The sequence below is a fragment of the Podarcis erhardii genome (genome assembly GCF_964252035.2).
Source record: "Podarcis erhardii genome assembly, chromosome: 6".
Taxonomy (NCBI): Eukaryota; Metazoa; Chordata; class Lepidosauria; order Squamata; family Lacertidae; genus Podarcis; species Podarcis erhardii.
Window position 1 is genome coordinate 57,264,034 of NC_138510.1, and position 20,775 is coordinate 57,284,808.

The 20,775-nt window shown below is 40.4% G+C and overlaps 1 protein-coding gene across 3 annotated transcripts in view; it reads left to right on the top strand.

Moving 5' to 3' along the window:
• Window positions 1-20,775, top strand: part of ZFYVE9 (zinc finger FYVE-type containing 9) — a 49,712-nt gene that overhangs the window by 23,727 nt on the left and 5,210 nt on the right. For all 3 annotated transcript variants that reach the window (XM_081866871.1, XM_081866870.1, XM_081866869.1), the window contains exons 3-14: window positions 621-720; window positions 3,475-3,651; window positions 4,942-5,111; window positions 5,319-5,442; window positions 7,315-7,437; window positions 9,292-9,447; window positions 11,461-11,685; window positions 13,749-13,831; window positions 15,016-15,120; window positions 15,858-16,008; window positions 19,197-19,277; window positions 20,153-20,315. In XM_081866871.1, the coding sequence (XP_081722997.1) occupies window positions 621-720; window positions 3,475-3,651; window positions 4,942-5,111; window positions 5,319-5,442; window positions 7,315-7,437; window positions 9,292-9,447; window positions 11,461-11,685; window positions 13,749-13,831; window positions 15,016-15,120; window positions 15,858-16,008; window positions 19,197-19,277; window positions 20,153-20,315 (1,658 nt within the window). The remainder of the gene's footprint in view (window positions 1-620; window positions 721-3,474; window positions 3,652-4,941; window positions 5,112-5,318; window positions 5,443-7,314; window positions 7,438-9,291; window positions 9,448-11,460; window positions 11,686-13,748; window positions 13,832-15,015; window positions 15,121-15,857; window positions 16,009-19,196; window positions 19,278-20,152; window positions 20,316-20,775) is intronic.

Below are 20,775 nucleotides of genomic sequence, written 5' to 3' on the forward strand. Positions count from 1 at the left end.
ATAACTAATAGGACAAAACCAGCCTTACTTCCTGAATTAAAACCGGGAGCTATTTTTGGTGCATTTTGACTATGCTTGAGTATATTTGCTGTTTGATAAAGGTGAAGTAAAGCTTGGCCGCTATGAAACTGTAAATGTTGACTGGCTAACTGTTTCAGTGTAGGTGCATTGAGACCTTAACACAGAGTTGAGGGCAAGTGTGTTCAGACCTCTAATGACTTAATTTTATGAAGTGGGAAAGTGGCCAAGGTTATAAAGACCATAAGATTTTGATATTCTGCACAGGATGATCACCTGCATACCACAATATTAACTCAGACATTTCCTGTTTTCAGCGTAATCAAATAATGTGAATAATTGGTGCCTCTAGTTTTATTATATCCCATTAGGTTATATTCTGTCTGATCAATATAAATCCCATAACTCATTACAAGACAGGAATATTGCACTAAGGTTGTTTTGGGTTGTTGTTGTTGGTGGGGTCATTCTAGCACTTTCCCTGTAGGGTGAGGATAAAGCAGCACTGGTGAGTGTCGGCTATATAAGTACAGAATTCAATCTGAAAACTTGTCATAAAAGAGTGCTAAGTGACTGAATATATTTTTCCTATTTTACTTAAGGTCTTCTGTGCAGCCTGCTGCAGTCTAAAATGCAAACTGCTATATATGGACAGAAAGGAAGCCAGAGTGTGTGTAATTTGCCATTCGGTCCTAATGAATGGTAAGTAACATGGTAGGAACCAAATGTAAGTTCCACTAACATTGTGCTGTACAGAACCAACCATGTACATGAGTGGGATAAATAATGTGGCCTAGTGCGTTTTGTTTCCCTACTGGAAATTATTTCAATATGGATAATTATTTTCTAAAGTGATGTCCCAATCTAAAGCCTATCTGTACTCATGAGCTATTTCAAAACTAACCTGTTTCCACAATTCCTGATTTATAGAAGAAACTAGGCAGGCTCAATGTTTGTGCATGGAGTGTGATTGATCTGGATCCCATCAGATCTTTAAATAGTGTCAGATGACTTGAACTCACTTTTTCAGGTAGAAATCCGTGTACCTTCTATACAAGTAGAGGTAGAGGTAGGTGTACGGTTTGTTGCAATTTAATCTTCTGTTCCAAAACAGTGTTCCTGGTTGTGGGAACTCCTTTTGAGCACACAAAAACACAGTAAATCTTGCTTTCATGACTTAGAAGATGAGAGAGAATAAACGCTTGCAAGTGATTTATGTAAGGCAGTGATCTTGACAGTAGCTCCAGACATTTTGTGCTTCGTACATTACATTTTTGGTGCCTGAAAAGATGCCTGGCCTGAAAAGCTGAGTATATAAGCTCAGAAATGTCACTTCTTATCTGTCTCAAAAGGATTCTAAGAATTATGTTGTTAAAATTTGTACTGCGTTTTGACAATGAGCTACCGAAGTTTAAGTACAGTGCTATTTAAAGCATTAAATATTAACATCTCTCCCTATAGGCTGATAGAAATGTGACAGGAAATGGTGGGTTTATTGCAACTATGAATTAAAAAGTAGTGACTAAAGTGACATTGATTTTTGAGGACAAGAAATATTAATCTTTGAGAAGAGGGGGGAGTTGCATAGGAAGCTGCATTATTTCAAGTCAGATAAGCGGTCCATCACGCACAGTGTCATCTGCATTGAGTAACAGCAGCTCTGCAGGCCTTCAGGCAGGTGACATTTCCAGTCCTTCTTGGAGATGGCAGTGATTGAACCTGGAACCTTCTGCTTACAGGGCAGATGCTTTACTACTGAGCTAAGCCCTTCTTAAGGATGCCCTGAGTATATATTGTGAAACACCCTTGCTTTTGTAACAGAGGTAGCTGACTCCATTCGGTTAATGAATAATACTTTTGGATTGTACTTGTGCGAGGTTGGAACCTGATATACCGTATTTTTCGCCCTATAGGACGCACTTTTTCCCCTCCAAAAATGAAGGGGAAATGTGTGTGCGTCCTATGGGGCGAATGCAGGCTTTAGCTGAAGCCTGGAGAGCCCCAGCGCCAGCCCCACAAGGTCGGGGGACAGCGGGGAGGTGGAACGCTGCCATCCCGCTGTCTCCCGATGTGGTTTGGAGGCTGACGGCGGGGAGACGCGTGCTTCTCCCCGCCGCCAGCCCTACAAGCTCCAGGGACAGTGGAGAGGCACAGCGCGTCTTCCTGCTGTCCCCGGACCTGGTCTGAAGGCGGGCGGCGGGGAGAAGAGCACTTCTGCCCGCTGCCAGCCCCACAAGCGCCTTGGGGGGAATAAAAAATTTTTTCTTTCTTTCCCCCCCCAAAAAACTTGGTGCGTCCTATGGGCCGGTGCATCCTATGGGGCGAAAAATACGGTAGGTTCATTTGTATCTGAACGTTTTTTGTTAACAAGGTCTAATAAAATTAATTGAGCTGTAATTTCCCTTCAGAAGCCTTTCCTTTCCATTACTCACTAGTGATGGGAAAGAAATGGTATTTATAAGAGGGTCCACATTGTCTGTAGGTGCATGTATTTCTGTGCCTGGAACCAAGCTGCTGCTTTCCTGTTGTTTGTAATTTGGTTACTTTGGTGTATTTGGGTACAGTACAACAAGTACTTCATCGTTCTTTGCTTCAGGAGGCTGAAGTAGTGATTGTTCAATTGGTGACTGACTTGTGGGAATGTTGAAGTGGATGGGGTGGAATAGAGAAGTGTGGTGTTTGTGTTTTGGTGCTCATCTACTTACAGTCCCAGACACGTTCCTATTTTTTAAAAAATCATTGCCAGACAATTCATAAAGATTGTAAAGGAAAGTTGGATAGTTGGATGGGAATCCCTTTTACAGTGGTTATATTTTTTCCAAACCACAGAGGCCCAAGAGGAGATAAGTTCAGACTCTTGAACATGCCACCAGCTTTTAGGTATCCTTTGAAGCTCTAGGCTGAGTCAGTTTTTTGTAGTAAAAATATTTTTCCAGTATTAATAATAATCATATTTCTCAGTTACACAACATACCATGCTAAAGGTGCCAACTATTCAGTGGATTTCATCTAATATTTTGAGATTCGTCTTTATTTTTTATTTTTGACTTCGTTAAAGTTATAATCTAGTTCTGTGCTTTCCTGAGCATGGGGTACTGGGCTATCGGCATAAGTGGACAGCTCCACTATCTCTGCCAATCATGCAGAGGACATCCAAGGAGCAGCTCTGTCCCAGTATTGCTGATGAAAAAAACAAGTATGGATGTGAGCATGAAATATTTTAGAAAAGGCAGAGCTGTCTACATTGCTTCCTTCAGATTGCTACTTCATCTTAGGGAGCAGAGGCAGATGTTTAGACCACACCTGGATAGGTTCAGGACTTATAGTTGCATAAATATATTTTCTGATGAAGGAAAAGAGCCATTAATCTGATATATCGCAAAACTTAGAATTGCAGTGGTTGCATGATTTTTCTGGTGTACTAATTGCCTTTTTGTGTGTTTTGTGTTTCCTTAGCACAAGCCTGGGAGAACATGATGAGTGCCTCAAGCCAGAGCCCTAATCCTAACAATCCTGCTGAGTACTGTTCTACCATTCCTCCCTTACAGCAAGCACAGGCTTCTGGAGCTCTGAACTCTCCACCACCTACTGTTATGGTACCTGTGGGAGTCCTAAAGCATCCAGGTGCAGAAGGTAGGGATCTTCTTTTCTTCTTTTCTTCTGCTTAGATTCCATCTCCCTACTCCCCCTCTTTATGTTTGAAGGAGGCAGTGGTGAAACCATTCCTTAAAAAGCCTTCCTTGGATTCGAAAAACCTAGCTAACTACCAGCCAGTTGCTAAATCTCCCTTTCTTGAGCAAGGTTCTGGAGCAAGTGGTTGCAGACCAGATCCAGGCACTTTTGGAAGAAACTGAGTTTCTGGATCCATTTCAATCGAGGTTTAAGCCCAGTTTTGGCACAGAAACTGCTTTGGTCACCCTGTATGATGACCTCTGCCATCATACAGAGTACTTCTGAATTCTAAGTGTGTTATCAAAATGCTGATTAGTGTTAATGCTGATTAGTATTATTTACTTGGGCTGCAATCCAAAGAAGTGACATGCACACATAAGGAAAAACTATTTGCGGAGCCTGAACTTCATTTGTTGTTTCTGCTGTAGCAATTTTTCCTACCCAAGTGACTTGAAAAAAAGACATCTAAGTCAGTAGTTTATGTCAACTTTCCCTTTGATACTTCTTCATATAATTCCTAAACAGTGGTGCAAATCTGACCACTCAACCATCTTTATTGCACTGTATACATTTTACAACCTTACCTGTTTTTACCTATAGAGAGATTTTTGGCATATAGGGTCTTTCAGATGACCAGCATCTGTGATAGTTTGTGTAAAAATAACAGTAGAATCCCAATTCAATGGGATTTACTCAAAGGCAAGTGGGTATATGAAACACCCATGGCTGATGAGAAGCATGGTCTGATAGTTACTCAGCACTCTAAAGCAGTTTATTTTCATCAAGTGAAAATGAAATGGCTATATCTGCCCGTGTAAATGTCAGTGTTTGAGCACTGCTCAAACTGGTTCTTTATTTGCATAGGAAAGCCTCCTTAACTCAATGTATCTGGTGGAGGTATTTATTCAGTTTAGAGATTAACTATAGGATCAAGATGCTTAGATCTAAATGATTGAATATTAATCTGGTTATCACTAAAGATAAAATTACTATTTACAATGTTCTTTTTAAAAAATATCTTCAACTGCTGATGAAAAAGATAAGCTGCCTTTAAAAACAACCACTATGGGAACTGCTGAACCAAAATCAGATTCTTCTTCTTTTGGTTGTGGCCTTGGAAATATTCCCTACCGCTGCTGCTTTTTAGTTTGTGTTTCAGTGTATTTCTGTATCTCAATTAAAGCCAGCTAGCTTCACTTCTCTTTTCATGCATGCATTTCTTTTGATGAGTTGTTCCCATCTCTTCCTTAGTGGCTCAGCCCAGAGAACAAAGACGTGTTTGGTTTGCTGATGGCATCTTACCCAATGGGGAAGTTGCTGATGCAGCCAAATTGACAGTGGCTGGAACAACCTCCCCTGGAGCGCTAGCAGTGTCACATGATCCAAGCAAACCCATGAGCAACACTACTTCACCCGTAGAGGTGAGGAAAAGTTCTGATTTTTGTTGTAATATGTTGGACATGTCTCTTGGTCAGAGGGTACAGGCAGAAGTAGCTTCCCTAGCAATGTATTTTTACATGAAAGCCTATAGTACAGATTGTTTTTTGTATCTTGTATTTTGCAAAATGAAGAGTAAAATATGTCTAGTTATGCATTTACATAGTGTTGTTGTTTATTGCTTCTTGTAGACTGAAAACACACTTGCATTTTCAAGAAGCATTACTCAGGTTGGAAGTCCAGTTGGCAGTGCGATGAATCTTATTCCAGAAGATGGGCTTCCTCCAATTCTTATTTCTACAGGGGTGAAAGGAGGTGAGAATTAAATTGTGGTGTGTCTGTTTTAGGGTTTAATGAGTAACATTCCATCCTAGAGCAGTCCATATTGAAACCAAAGTCTTCTGGATCAAGGTCAAATAGTCTTGACTGTCAGTGGGCTGAATATTAACAGGCAAGGTCAGGCTTAATAAAATATCTGTTATCTCTAACACAAATGGGGATTCTGTGTACATATAATCATTCAGGTGTACTGAATAGTGATGGGAGTTCAAAAGGTTGACTTGGATGCATGTGAAATTGGAAGAAGGGATTGCATTTCTAGGAAAGTACCAATTTCTGGGGTAGTCCTTTTCTGAGCTGGGCTAGACGTTATCAGCACTACGGTGTGTGGTCACACATACAGCAAGTACCTAATATCCAGTCTGATCTGTTGGCATACTGCCAATTTTTCTTGTTTACATCTTCCATATCAATGTCATGAAGTTTCTGCAATTTGAAGCAGTGGAGAATAATATCTATGTGTAGCTACTTGTTTGCAATAGATAAAACTAAATGATTGCCTGTGAAATAAGACTCTTCATAAAATACTACGACGAGTTGCAAGTACTATTTGTTTAGTTATTTAAACAACTAAAACTGACCAGTTTATAAACTCACTAATTAAGAACCAATGACTATGGATATATTCCAAATTTATGGATAAATTCCAAGTTATTTTTTGCAGTAAATCTTATACCTGACAAACACTTCATTCTGTCAAAAGTCCTGATAGTCAAAGTTTTTTAAAAAGGAAAACTAGAAGGGCTTCATGAATTTGTGTTTATGGGAATGCTTCAGAATATAGCCTTTAAATATGATTTCATTAATTGATATTAGTTACAGATGGGTAGCCGTGTTGGTCTGCCATAGTCAAAACAAAATAAAAAAATTCCTTCCAGTAGCACCTTAAAGACCAACTAAGTTAGTTCTAGGTATGAGCTTTTGTGTGCATGCACACTTCTTCAGATATTAATTGATATTGTTATATATAATGGCACTGTAAACATAAGCAAATAAAAGCCACTTCCCAATATTCCATCATACTCTAGCATGGAACAGAAGAAAGGCCAGGGCTATGCAGATAGAAGAAGGCTTGGTGATCGGTGGCTAGGGAGAAAAATTATATCTTACCCAGTGGTACCCCTGTGTGCATACCTTTAATATCTCCCATGGCAGTAAAGGATTCCCATTTGCTCCTCTCAGGAAAAATGAAGGACTTTGATTGAGGAGTGAGAACCTGCATTCTACCCCTTTTATTGAACTTTTATTGACAGGATCACACAGGAATGTATATCCACATGCAAAACACATAGTTATACTGCACCCCTTGGCTTCCTTAGCATATATAAGCTGGTCTTCCCCATGGAAACCCCACCAATCCTTTTGATCATTTTGAGGGTCGGCCTGCATATATTTGCAATACATGACGGAGATGCCAAAACTGGTTTATAATGGTTATGTTTAATGCCATATACTGCGCTTGACATAGAGGTATGTTGTGTAGAAGCCCCAGGGTAGAAATCTATTTTTGTTGCACTATCAAATAAAGATTTACAAAGGTATTTATTATGGGTCTGTTAAACAAATGCTATTTCATTTTTTAAGAACAGGCAATAGTATTCAGTAATTGATTTCACAGTAATACTTTCACTGTTGTTGTAGGTATTACTGATAGCATGCATTTTTCAGATGTTACCTAAACCCAATGAAATGTTGGGGGGGGGGGATCTCATTTTAAAAAAAGCCTCCACCCATCCATTTGAATAAGGTGACAGACCACACAGTACTTGAATATGAGAGGTATGCTATTGCCAAATTGCATAAGACACTTGACAACCATCATTTGACAGCTACCTTTTTTGCTTTCAGATTATGCTGTAGAAGAAAAACCATCTCATATATCAGTGATGCAGCAGTTGGAAGACGGTGGCCCTGACCCCCTTGTGTTTGTTTTAAATGCAAATTTGCTGTCCATGGTTAAAATTGTGAACTGTAAGTCCAGTTTATTTGGATGATGATAAAACGATCTTGCAATGAATCAGTTTCCTTTGCTTTATAAAACATTTCCCTGTGAAAAACTTCTTGCACTGCAGAAAATCACCTTCAAGTAACACTGGTGAATTGTCTTTCTGGTCTGTGTCTTGGAAGTGATTGTGTGCCAAAATCCAGGATATTATTTTCTGAGGCCCAATATATGAATTCACATATTTAAAAGATGTGCTGGTCTTGCTACTGATGATTTCTTGATTTAATAGTAGCATGATATTACAGTGGAACTTCAGTACGCTGAATGATGGGGTTTATAAAATCATACTTCCTATGAGCATAACAAGATGCAGTTCAGAATATTCAGGATTTAAGATTATCTATGGTGTAATTCGGGGACGCGGGGTGGCGCTGTGGGTAAAACCTCAGCACCTAGGACTTGCTGATCGCATGGTCGGCGGTTCGAATCCCCACGGCGGGGTGAGCTCCCGTCGTTCGGTCCCAGCTCCTGCCCACCTAGCAGTTCGAAAGCACCCTTAAGTGCAAGTAAATAAATAGGTACCGCTTTATAGCGGGAAGGTAAACGGCGTTTCCGTGTGCTGCTCTGGTGCCGGTTCGCCAGAGCAGCTTCGTCACGCTGGCCACGTGACCCGGAAGTGTCTACGGACAGCGCTGGCTCCCGGCCTCTAGAGTGAGATGAGCGCACAACCCTAGAGTCTGTCAAGACTGGCCCGTACGGGCAGGGGTACCTTTACCTTTACCTTTATGGTGTAATTCAGCATAACTCTAAGAGGGGTACACCTACAGGGAAGAAGGTCTACTCATGCAGTGGGACTTCCCTTGCTCTTCTCTCCCCATTTGTCCCCTAAACCTGTTCTGAGGGTTCCTTGAAACGCTCCATAGCTGATTTTGGAAGTACAGGTGGGAGAGGTGGAGAGAAGTCCTGTTGTGCAAGGTACCTCATTTCACGCATGCTAGCAGCTTAGATGAATGCCTAGTTTAACCTATGTGGTTAAACTAGGGGTGGCTAACCTTATTTGGTCTAAGGACTTCATGTCAGTGGAGGATGTTGTCAAAATGAACTTTGGTGTCCCCTAGCTTTGTGCCTCTCCCCGACCAAGCCTGTGCACACACAGGCAGGCACACACACAGACGCACAATGGCAGACACAAGCCATAATCCTGCCAATTTGAGGGATTCCTCCCCATTGCAGTGCTGTGCTGAGAGGAGAGACTTAAAATGTAAAGACTAGCAAATGCAGAGGTTACCATATTGGGTCAGAAACACAACCTTATAGTAACTAAGACTTTTAACCTGCAGGATGAATAACTTGGGCAGAATTTTAATTGAGGAAAGTGATATTGCAAGAAGGGTAAAACCCTGAATCACCCAGTACTGTTGTCTAAAATCTACACACAACCCATACACAAAAACCATACATGGTTTTTTATATATATAAATGAGATCCTGAGTCAGAGAGCTCTGTTGTGTTTAGTTTGGCCTTGGCAAATAAGCAGCCTACAGTAATGTCTTCATTAATTTTGCATTTATCGTGGTACCTCGTGTTATGGACGGGATCCGTTCCGGAGGCCCGTCCGTAACGTGAAATGCCTGCAACTCGAAGCTCTGTGTCTGCACAGGCATGTGGCACAATTTGGCGCTTCTGCACATGAGCAAAACATGATTTAGCGCTTTGTGCAGGCTCGAGCGACGAAACCTGGAAGTAACCTGTTCTGGTACTTCCGTGTTGCCACGGGACGTAACGCGAAAAGACACAACATGAAGCGTACGCAATACGAGGTATGACTGTACTCCATATGTTTATTTTTACAAACCCTCATTGTGCTTTCCCTTCTACAGATGTGAACAGGAAGTGCTGGTGCTTCACTACAAAAGGAATGCATGCTGTAGGCCAGTCAGAAATAGTAATTCTTCTCCAGTGCTTACCTGATGAGAAGTGTTTGCCGAAGGATATTTTCAACCACTTTGTGCAGCTTTATAGAGATGCTTTGGCAGGTGAGAGAACTGCCTATTTGAAAATTGTGATGACTGCTGACAGCTAAATTACTTGAATTATTAAGTCATCACAGTTGTGTAGCTGTGCCTTCTAGATTCTTTTATAAAATAGTCCATATTTGTACATTATTAAATAATATTTAAGTAACCAAAGGGCTCTCTGCCTTTTCTTCAGATGCTGATTGAACTTTGATCCAGCATACTACAGCTATTACTATGTGCAATTTCATTACAGTGTTGCATAATTTATGACCTCTACATAATGTGTATTTGAATTCTATTTTTGGTATTCTTTGATATACTGTCCTTCAAAGCTGTGAGGGAAGCAGGGTTTCGGGGCTTTGTTATTTTTAATCAAAAGCCAAAATTTAATACCAGTACTGCTGACTTTTATGATTCTTTTTGGGGAGGGGGCATTTTCTATTTCTGTAGTTCAGAAATCTAAGGCAATCAAATTAAATCATGAGTTACTGTGCTGGATACAAAAAGGATTCTTGTTTTGTGAGCAGATGATCTTCATGACTCATAGCACTCTAAATCAATTTCTGCAGTGGTCCATAATACACTCTTAGTATGTGGCTTGCTTATGTTCTGACATTGTAAGTAGTTGAGAGAGAGTTGTGGAGGGATGTAGTACAGTACACTAAATTAACACTGCTAGGGGGTTATCAGAAACAGCTTGCTGTAAAGTTATTTACTATAAGTGCAATGAATAAGACAACTGTGTCTTAACCATTCTGCTATATATTTTGGAAAGTTGTTCATTTGTTTGCTACGCTTTGGAACACCTCTTAACACAGCATTTTAAAAAATTGCTGGTTCCCGAGATCAGGGAGCAGGTTTTTCAAATCAAGATAGCAGACTGAACCTTTCAAAACGGTGCTGATTTTGGGGTTTCTTAAAATTTCCGAGTAACGCCAGGTAGAAGGCTGCTGGTTTCTTATAAGGCAAAACATGCCTGTTATAAATAGAGGGTACACTGTGTGTAATTATTTCTGAAAAGCTGAGGGGAGTGGGAAATTTGTAAAGGATTTCTGCTATAGAACAGTGGATAAATTTTCAGCAGGGCTTAGAGCTTTAAGAGTTGTATGTGCTTGGGCTGCATATCTAGTACCTACAGGTCATAGCTTCATGGCTGAGTAGAAATTTGTACCTGAGTGTCCTTAATCTTAGATCCAACATTTTCAACATCGCATATTATTAACTTTTAAGCATTCTCTTTTTCATTAACATCCTTTGTTGTTAAAATGCAGCAGTATAAAGCATGGTATTGGTACTGGTTTAAAACCTGTGACATATAATTTCACTATTGAAACAAAGGTTTTCTCTGTATATAATAATAGTAATGTATTTAATAGTAATAAATAATCTACCGGGTTAAGCCCAGAGACAAAGTATTCTCAGGAAGTTGGGAGTGAATTAAGTGTGCTGCTCATGGTATGTATATACTCATCACACCTTCACATCTGATAAAATTGCTTGGCAGGATTTGGTGTCATTTCTAAGACCTGCAAATCCTGTTTGACAAGAGGTCAAACTTTTGGATAAAAGTATTTTGTACTAAACATGAGAAGTGCAACATTTATTTCAAAGCACTTTCTTAAAATTACCGTATATTCCATCGCTAGCCTAAGACTCAGCATATGGCTGCTTCAGAATGCTCCAATGTTTGTGGAGTTGCTTTTTTCGTATCCCTCTGGGATCAGGGTTGTTGGGTTTTTTTGTGGCAGGGAATCTACACTGAATAGAAATTAAATAAATAAGTGTGTACAGAACTTTTCTAATTAAACTGGAAAAATAAAGCATTATATACTATTGAATAAAATTCCTTTTTCTTTTATTTGGTATATCTGCTGCAAATGGGTAATTTAAGTTAGTATACCTTGACATTTCTTTAAAAAGGTTTTCTTTTGTGTAACAAGTAGTACAAGAGGAAGTAGGATCTCTGTGCAATTTTATCTTGCCTTTTTGATATATAGCCATTAATAATAACCATTTCTCTTGTTTCCATAGGCAGTGTTGTGGGTAATTTAGGACATTCATTTTTCAGTCAGAGTTTTCTCGGCACTAAGGAGCATGGTGGCTTCTTGTATGTTACACCTGTGTATCAGTCGCTGCAGGACTTGGTGCTCCCCACTCCACCATATTTATTTGGAATTCTTATCCAGAAATGGGAGACGCCTTGGGCCAAAGTATTTCCCATCCGACTGATGTTGAGACTTGGAGCTGAATACAGGTGTAAGTCCTATTACTCTTCAGTGTCCCGTTAGATCCCAGCCTTGGTTTCAGAGTGTAATATACATATTTTACCATTTTGTTGCTGGTAATCACATTGCCTTGGATTCAAACTTTTTGCTTTGTGAGCAAAGGGAGTCTTCTGTTCATGGAGCAAAAGGTTAGGGTCCAAGCTACCGTTGTAAGGACATTACTAAATGTGATTCTGTTGGCCAAATTAACCTACATTAAAGTAATTGCTTGTGCACTTAATGCACAGTAGGTTATGTTATATGGGAACAGTGTCTGAAGTGGGTTTAAAATGGCTTTCTGTGCGATGGAGGGCTCTGTGGCTCCCTACCAGACATGGGAGCTTGGAGTAACTGGTGCAGTCATGGTTTTCAGAGTTGTATTCAGTGGTTCTTTTGTGTGTGCACCACTTTCATAAGTAACTAAAACCTAGGCAAACTTGAAAATTAAAAATGGTTACAAAAACCTAGTACTGAATATAAGCTGTTAAGATAATAATAATAATAATAATAATTTATTATTTGTACCCCGCCTATCTGGCTGGGTTTCCCCAGCCACTCTGGGCGGCTTCCAACAGAGATAAAAAAATACACTAAAATGTCACATATTAAAAACTTCCCTGAACAGGGCTGCCTTCAGATGTCTTCTGAATGTCAGGTAGTTGTCCATCGCCTTGACATCCGATGGGAGGGCATTCCACAGGGCGGGCGCCACCACCGAGAAGGCCCTCTGCCTGGTTCCCTGCAACTTGGCCTCTCGCAGTGAGGGAACCGCCAGAAGGCCCTCGGAGCTGGACCTCAGTGTCCGGGCAGAACGATGGGGGAGGAGACGCTCCTTCAGATATACTGGACCGAGGCCATTTAGGGCTTTAAAGGTCAGCACCAACACTTTGAATTGTGCTCGGAAACGTACTGGGAGCCAATGCAGGTCTTTCAAGACCGGTGTTATATGGTCTCGGCGGCCGCTCCCAGTCACCAATCTAGCTGCCGCATTCTGGATTAGTTGTAGTTTCCGGGTCACCTTCAAAGGTAGCCCCACGTAGAGCGCATTGCAGTAGTCCAAGCGGGAGATAACCAGAGCATGTACCACTCTGGCGAGACAGACCGCAGGCAGATAGGGTCTCAGCCTACGTACCAGATGGAGCTGGTAAACAGCTGCCCTGGATACAGATTTGACCTGTGCCTCCATGGACAGCTGTGAGTCCAAAATGACTCCCAGGCTGCGCACCTGGTCCTTCAGGGGCACAGTTACCCCATTCAGGACCAGAGAATCCTCCACACCTGCCCGCCTCTTGTCCCCCAAAAACAGTACTTCTGTCTTGTCAGGATTCAACCTCAATCTGTTAGCCGCAATCCATCCTCCAACCGCTTCCAGACACTCACACAGGACCTTTACCGCCTTCACTGGTTCTGATTTAAAAGAGAGGTAGAGCTGGGTATCATCTGCATACTGATCTCCACAACAATCATTTGTTTAAGTCAGTTGGGGTTAGTGTTAGATCACACACAGTGACTTCTTGTGCTCCCATTTTGGCTCTGTAGTGTACAAATAAAAACATGGAAAGTGTTGCTAGAAAGGCAGAGCATCTTTCCTCGGCACATCTGTGCTCCAAGTAGAAATCTGAAGGCCCATCCTATTAGTCTATTCTTACAATTGTCCTTGATCAGACAGGCACCAACATAGGTGGAATGATTCCTTCCTTGTATGTGACTATATGTGGACCACTGGCAAAGAACCACAATGAGGGAGAACTCTGGGTTGGATCAAGACTTGACGCTTTGCAAAAAAGGGCTCATTCTATTTGCAGAGGGAATCAGAATCCAGTGGGGGTTCTCTACTTGTGGAGGGACCGTGGTTTTTGTTGTGCAAATGGAACTTCTTCCTGTGCAAGTCGAACTTCTCTGAGCATGTCTGGATACAAGCTATGGTGTTATTTTGATCTTCCTACTGTTGATATTTTTCTAAATTTGATTTTCTAGCTACCAAATGCAAGGTTTTTGGAGTGAACCTCTCCATAGATATGTTTGAATCTGAGATCTTTTTTCTTACTTTCTTAGTGTACCCGTGCCCACTTTTCAGTGTCAGATTTCGTAAGCCATTGTTTGGAGAGACTGGACACACAATTATGAATCTTCTTGCAGTAAGTGATGGTTACAAGATTATTTTGTAAATAGAAAAATGTATGTGTTCTGTTCACTCACCTAATTTATATGCACTGTTATTCTGAAAATATAATAATGTGTAGATTTCTTAAATCTAGATATGATGGAGTAGAATTTATTTATTTATTTATTTAACAAATTTATATACAGTTTTCAAGCAAAAAATTATTCTCAAAGTGTTTTACAAACTACATACAAAAACGTAAACAAAAAATATAATTTAAAACTGGCTAAAACATCCATATGATTTCAAAAGATAATTTAAAAGACATCACAAAAACAAGTACTTCTGAGCATAACAAAAATACCATAGAACACCACAATACCAATTTTACAGCTCAGATTATAATTAGTCCCTAAAGACTATTAGCCCTTATCCCTAAAAGGATAAGTCTTTAAAGGAGGTGGGGATGAGGTTTGCTCTCAATATCATGAAGAATCTAATACACAGTTTTATGCAACAAATATCTATTTTAAATCAAGAGAACACTAAAGGTCCTTTTTTTTTTAACATCTCTGAACTGGACCATCATATAGCTGTAGGCACACTACTGTTAAAAAAAACCACCTAAGCATTTCATCTGTACATTTATACCAAGGAACCCCAGTTTAGTGTCCTGTAATATTTTTTTTTGTATGCTAAAGAAAGAGCACAGCTGCGCTCTAGGACAGAAAGAATACCTTGGAGTGGTGCTGATGCCCCATAGCATTTAAGGAGCTTAAACAGGCACCTGTTCTAAATGTGAAGTGTGTTATTGGACACCAGGAAGGAATATAGCAGAGGTGGATGAGTGGGTGGGAATGGGAGATTATTAGGTGCTCCTTTCCTCTTCTTGTTCACCCAAAGGCAATTTCTATTTTCTCACAGCTAAACGTCCCCAGCTTACTCTGATACACATTGCATCTCATGAAACTCATTGGTACAATATCAGTTCTTTCTACTTAGTGTTGTTTTCAGAGCCCCTACTGATGGGTTAGGTTGCTCCTGAAACAAAATGTATTTTGCAATATTTTAAACAAAATAATGAGTAAAGAATACTGCTTATTGCGAATGGATTTAGTATTTTTATTGTAATTTTTCAAAGTTGACTTATAGTTCTTGCATTGCTGAAACTCAAACGCCAGCAGCAATTGTGATTTTCATTGTTCTGTGCACTTATAGGACTTCAGAAATTACCAGTATACATTGCCAGTTGTCCAAGGCTTAGTGGTTGATATGGAAGTGAGGAAAACCAGCATCAAAATTCCCAGCAACAGATACAATGAGGTATGTAGTGTGACACACATGTCCAAGAAGCATCACAGTGATTCTTCTATTGATGAAATATTGAACGAACTAGGAGTTACTTGAGGGGTGAATACAACTGGATCTGTGAGATCGGGTTTCAAATTCTTGCTCAGCAAGGAACTGAGGGAGCAGCTTTGGTTAAGCCATGATATCTCTTTACCTTGTCTCCCATCTGAAAAATTATGAATAATGACGTACCTTAATATCTCATGTTGATATGGCAGATCAGGTGTAAACTGTCTTGCATGTTCTTCTCCTCCAAAATATTGTATGCCATAAATCATATATTTCTTTTGGAGGACTAAAATTTTAATTCAGTGATTGTTAAATGTTTTTTTTTTCAAAGAGCCAAGAAACAGCATTGCAAATAGTTTAATTTGGCCCTATTCCTGGGATGGGCACTCCACAGCCATTGGCCTGATTTTATGTGATCGTTGGCAAGCATCACCTCAGACCCTTGGCAAGACTGAAGTGCCCCCCATGGAAACGAGAGAGAGAGAGAGACTACCTTTGGCTCTGGCCTTGGCCACTGCTGAGTTTAGCCCTGCCCCCCTCCCAGTTATCCCTGAAAGTTCTTTGACAGAAAAAAAAGTTTGCCTCCATCTGCCCTGTACAGATGTCATTTTTCTTCAGGGTTTGCACCTGTGGAGACAGTTCTCACATTTCTTGGGTGGTGGTCTCATATTATGTGGTAATGGCAAATGTTTTGGTTGCAGATGATGAAAGCCATGAACAAGTCCAATGAGCATGTTCTAGCAGGTGGGGCATGCTTCAATGACAGGGCAGACTCTCATCTCGTGTGTGTGCAGAATGATGATGGGAACTATCAGACACAGGCCATCAGTATTCATAATCAACCGCGGAAGGGTGAGAGTTGCTGACAATGTATTCACCCCCCCATAAACAGTCTGCTGTTTGCATTGTTTTCTTGTTCATTGTTTTTTGCTTGTAAGCCCTTTTAATTTTATAAGTGCATGATGAGCAAAGAGCCCTAGTGCCTGAAGGCAGTTATGGCCTGAATGAGAGCCACTAAACTGAGACTGAATCTTGATAAGACAAAGGCACTGTTGGTGATGGTTCACAGGTGAGAATTGGGTATACAGTGGTGCCCCGCAAGACGAACGCCTTGCAAGACGGAAAACCCGCTAGACGAAAGGGTTTTCCGTTTTGGAGGTGCTTCGCTAAACGAAATTCTCTATGGGGTTGCTTTGCAAGACGGAAAAATCTTGCGAGTTCCCGCGGGTTTTTTTCCGCTTTTTCCGCCCTTTTCCTAAGCCGCTTAACAGCTGATCCGCTGATAAGCCGCTTCTCAGCTGATCGCTAAAAGCCGCTAGACTGCTAATAGCGCTAATCCGCTAAGCTGTCAATGGGCTTGCTTCGCAAGACGAAAAAACCGCTAGACGAAGAGAATCGCGGAACGGATTCTTTTCGTCTTGCGAGGCACCACTGTATGGCCTATTCTGAACAAAGCTGCAACCCTTCCCGAAGCAACAGATTCATAAGCTGAGGGTGCTTCTAGAAGCTCACGAGGCTTCAATGGCAAGAGGTGCCTCAGCCCAGCTTCTGCTGGTTCATCACCAGGGCAGCCTAGCTGTATGGCCTGGTAACCTCACGCTTAGACTACTGCAGTGTGCTCTATATGGGCCTGCCCTTGGAGATGCAGTTGGTGAAGAATGTGGCTGCAAAAGTCTTGACAGGTTCATATGAAAGTGATCTTTGACACTGGCTGCCTGGGCCCAATTTAAGGTGCTGGATTTGGTGTACAAAGCCATATACAGCTTGGGACCTAAGTACTTAAAGGAACAACTATCCCATTATATGCTGACGTTATTAGATTTTTTCATTCAGGCCTATGGAGATGTCTGATTTAAAGAAGTTGCTTCTCTGCTACTGGATTACTATTTTGCAGTCTCCATGGTTTTAATGTCATAGCTGTAATTTTGAACCTTAATAAAATGTGTTATACTGCCCTGAGAAATTATGGGTTATAATTAATTTTAATATTAATATTAATATTAATTGGAGCACTTTGTGCAAACACATTGAATACTATGCAGCTTTTCACTGCTTGTTTCCATTTGCCTCTCCATTTTAAAAGTCCATTTTTCATCTTTCTTACGCTACACACCATGGTGGGATTCATCAGCTATACTGTGATTTGAGATCCTGGCTTCTTTGTACTATCACAGCTTCTGAACTCAGGAGATAAAGGGAAACGCGAATGCTTTCAGTCTCTTCTCCACGTGTGTGGAGGAGGAATGGTATACATAGCTGGGATAGCTCAGTCAGTAGAGCATGAGACTCTTAATCTTGGGGTTGTGGGTTCGAGCTGCACTTTGGGCAAAAGATGCCTGCATTGCAGGGGGTTGGACTAGATGACCCTCATGGTCCCTTCCAACTCTACAATTCTGTGATTTGGTGACAGTGTGAAGCTTTTGTGTGGCTTGATCTTCTCCTGCTAAACAATGCTTTAGTGTTGCATCTGAAACAGGCCAATTAATTTGCTTTCTGAACCTTTCTCAGCCAGGAATGATTAGCATTTATTGAGCTGAACTTTACATTCTAGGTATATATGAATGCAGCACTCACAAATGAATTGTCTTTTCATCACTATAGGAGATCCCCTTTGCAGAGATACATACTCCTAGTTCACAATTGTGATGTTTACTTGATCTGGTGCTAAAGTCAAGTAATGATCATCCTGTCACCACTTAAGTTAACAGATGGGTGGTAGATTCTGTACCAGCTTCCAAACAGCCTTTGAAGGCAGCTCCATGTAAACATCCTTGCAATAATCCAATTTATGAAGCTTGAAAGCTTTTGTTCCAGCTGCTTAAACCAGATGCAGCCGATACTGAGCATGGGGGTCCACTGTGGCTTGCTCCTGAAGTCCTAAGAATACCCACAGATCTCCTTTTTGAAGGAGAGCAAATAACCATTTAAGCTTTTTGACTGGCCAGTTGTATGAAATACATTTTCTGGAGGGAATTCTATATAAGACTGTGAGTAATCTTGAACACTGCAACGGGGTGAGCTCTCGTTGTTCGGTCCCAGCTTCTGCCCACCTAGCAGTTCGAAAGCCCGTCAAAGTGCAAGTAGATAAATAGGTACCTCTCTGGTGGGAAGGTAAACAGTGTTTCTGTGCGCTGCTCTGGTTCACCAGAAGCGGCTTAGTCATGCTGGCCACATGACCCAGAAGCTGTCTTGGCCTATAGAGCGAGATGAGCATGCAACCCCAGAGGAGTCCATGACTGGACCTAACGGTCAGGGGTACCTTTACCTTTAATCTTGAACTGGCTGAAAGATGCTGGAAGTAAAATCGCCTTTCACCCACAGCTAGTTGGATTCTGGGCATTGCACTGGTTGATTTAAAAAAAAAAAAGTTCTATGAATTGCTCACATTATAAAATATCAGAGTGGTGCACAGAGAAATTGTATTCTATTTCCTTGCCATTATCTAATGCTTAAATTTTAGTAAGTAAAGAGGTTTTCATGAAGACAGCACACACCTCTTCATTCTTCAAGGAAAGTCCCCTTGCAGAACCTGTTTGGAACTACTCATTACTCAGGGCTGTGCTGAAGTAGTAATTTTCCCAGGACATCAAATTTTAAAGCTGTAGGATTACTTTTAGTGATCAGGTGGAAAATGTGGGTTTCTTTTTAATACTTGGACTTGCTAAAGTGTTTTACTTGGCTTAGAAAACGCTATTGAAAGGAGCTTTCCTCCATCATTGAATATTGGTAGTTGCATACATTTGTTTTACATGGGCTTTGTTTGGATTATTGGCTGCTTTGTTGCTGATCTAATTCTGAAACCTGGCTCTTATATACAGTGTCTTAATTTTAGAATTACTAACACATTACCTTGTTTTACCTACATTTTAATATAATTATATTTCTCATGTTTTTATCTTACATTGTTTTTAACTCCACATGTAATACTTAATATATTTTATTGTGTTTTATGTGTTTTCTTTTTATCTTCTCTACTGGTCATTGACTTAAACAAACAAACAAACAATATGAATCTTATTCACGTCTCCCATTTGTTGCAGTGACTGGAGCTAGCTTCTTTGTGTTCAGTGGAGCTCTAAAGTCTTCTTCAGGCTATCTGGCAAAGTCCAGCATTGTAGAAGGTAAGTTTTGAGTCACCTTTCACCATGTACACTAGTTTCTTCTTGGTTAAATGTAACAGTGCTTCGGTGGTAGTTAGAACTTACCCTTGTTTACAAAACGTATTGCTATTTTTAAACTAAGTATTGGGTTCTTAGAATCTTAGACCAAGAGACAAGCTTAAATAAACAAAAAAGAGGATGTACTGACTCCTGTGCTTATAGTACCAGACGGTGGTGGAAAACGGAATGTGGATAATGTGATTTTATTTTTTTTTAAGGAGTGAAAATGTCAGTGAGGATTTTAACACTAGAACAGGAATATAGATGATAGATAAGTAGTAGTTATGAAAAAGGCTCTTTTAAAGTTAATTTGTACTCCTGCTGTCAATACCAATTATATTGTGTATATATAATTTCTGTAAACTGCTTTTTTTTAATGAAATGGCAATATAGAAGTAATTTAAAACAAATAAATAATCAAATAAACACCTGATGTTTCAGCTTAGGCTAATTTTGTATAATGTGCTGCACAATGTAGCACACAGAGTACATCCTGGAATGTTTTCTTTTGGAGGGTGTGTGTGTGTGTTGGAGATTGGGATTGTGCTGTCCTATCCAGGCTTTGATTCCATTTTTATACCAAGGCCTAATCCATATAATTTTATGCCTTGATTTTTGTAGTGTATGGATTGTGTGGGCTGCACTGTCTACATATAAACACCTAGGCAAATCTGAAATCCAGGGCTCAGGATTCCACCCACCTCCTATTAGCAAGTGTATGTTCAAAAGTTTGGTTTAGGACTTGGATGTTTGCAGCATGAATCCACCGTACATTTGTTCTCTGGTTAAGAATACAGCTGTGGGCTGTTGTCCTGATTATGTCTTGTCCTACCTAGATGGAGTCATGGTCCAGATAACGGCTGAAAATATGGACTCCCTAAGGCAGGCTCTGAGGGAGATGAAAGACTTCACTATTGCCTGTGGTAAAGTGGATGCTGAAGAGCCTCAAGAGCATGTGCACATTCAGTGGGTGGATGATGACAAAAACTTCAACAAGGGGTAAATATAGGAGTATTTTCTTGATATTAAATAAGCTTGTTTGGTTTTATATGCTTTCTTGGTAAGGAAAAGATGGCACATTCATCTACCTGTCTGCATGGAGTGCATGTTCATATTCCAGGAGGTGATATTCTTAAGGGGTATGAACTAGTACCTTCAAATTAATTAGCAGAGGGTGTTAGCTGATCTGACTCCCCAGAGGTGTTTTTTATTTTAAAAAAGCCTGCTGCTAAGGCCAGTTGTCTCACGAATTAATTTATCATATGTATATCTTGCTCTACAACATCACCTGAACACTTATTTGAAGGTTAATGCTATAGGAACCAAGCTACCCCTTACAACTTGCATGGGAGATTAAAGTATGTACTACATGAGTATCTTTGGTGTTTGAAATTTGTGTATGCACCATCTTTTGAGATGAATGCACAGGCATTGTGTCGACATACTGAGGGAAATCGCA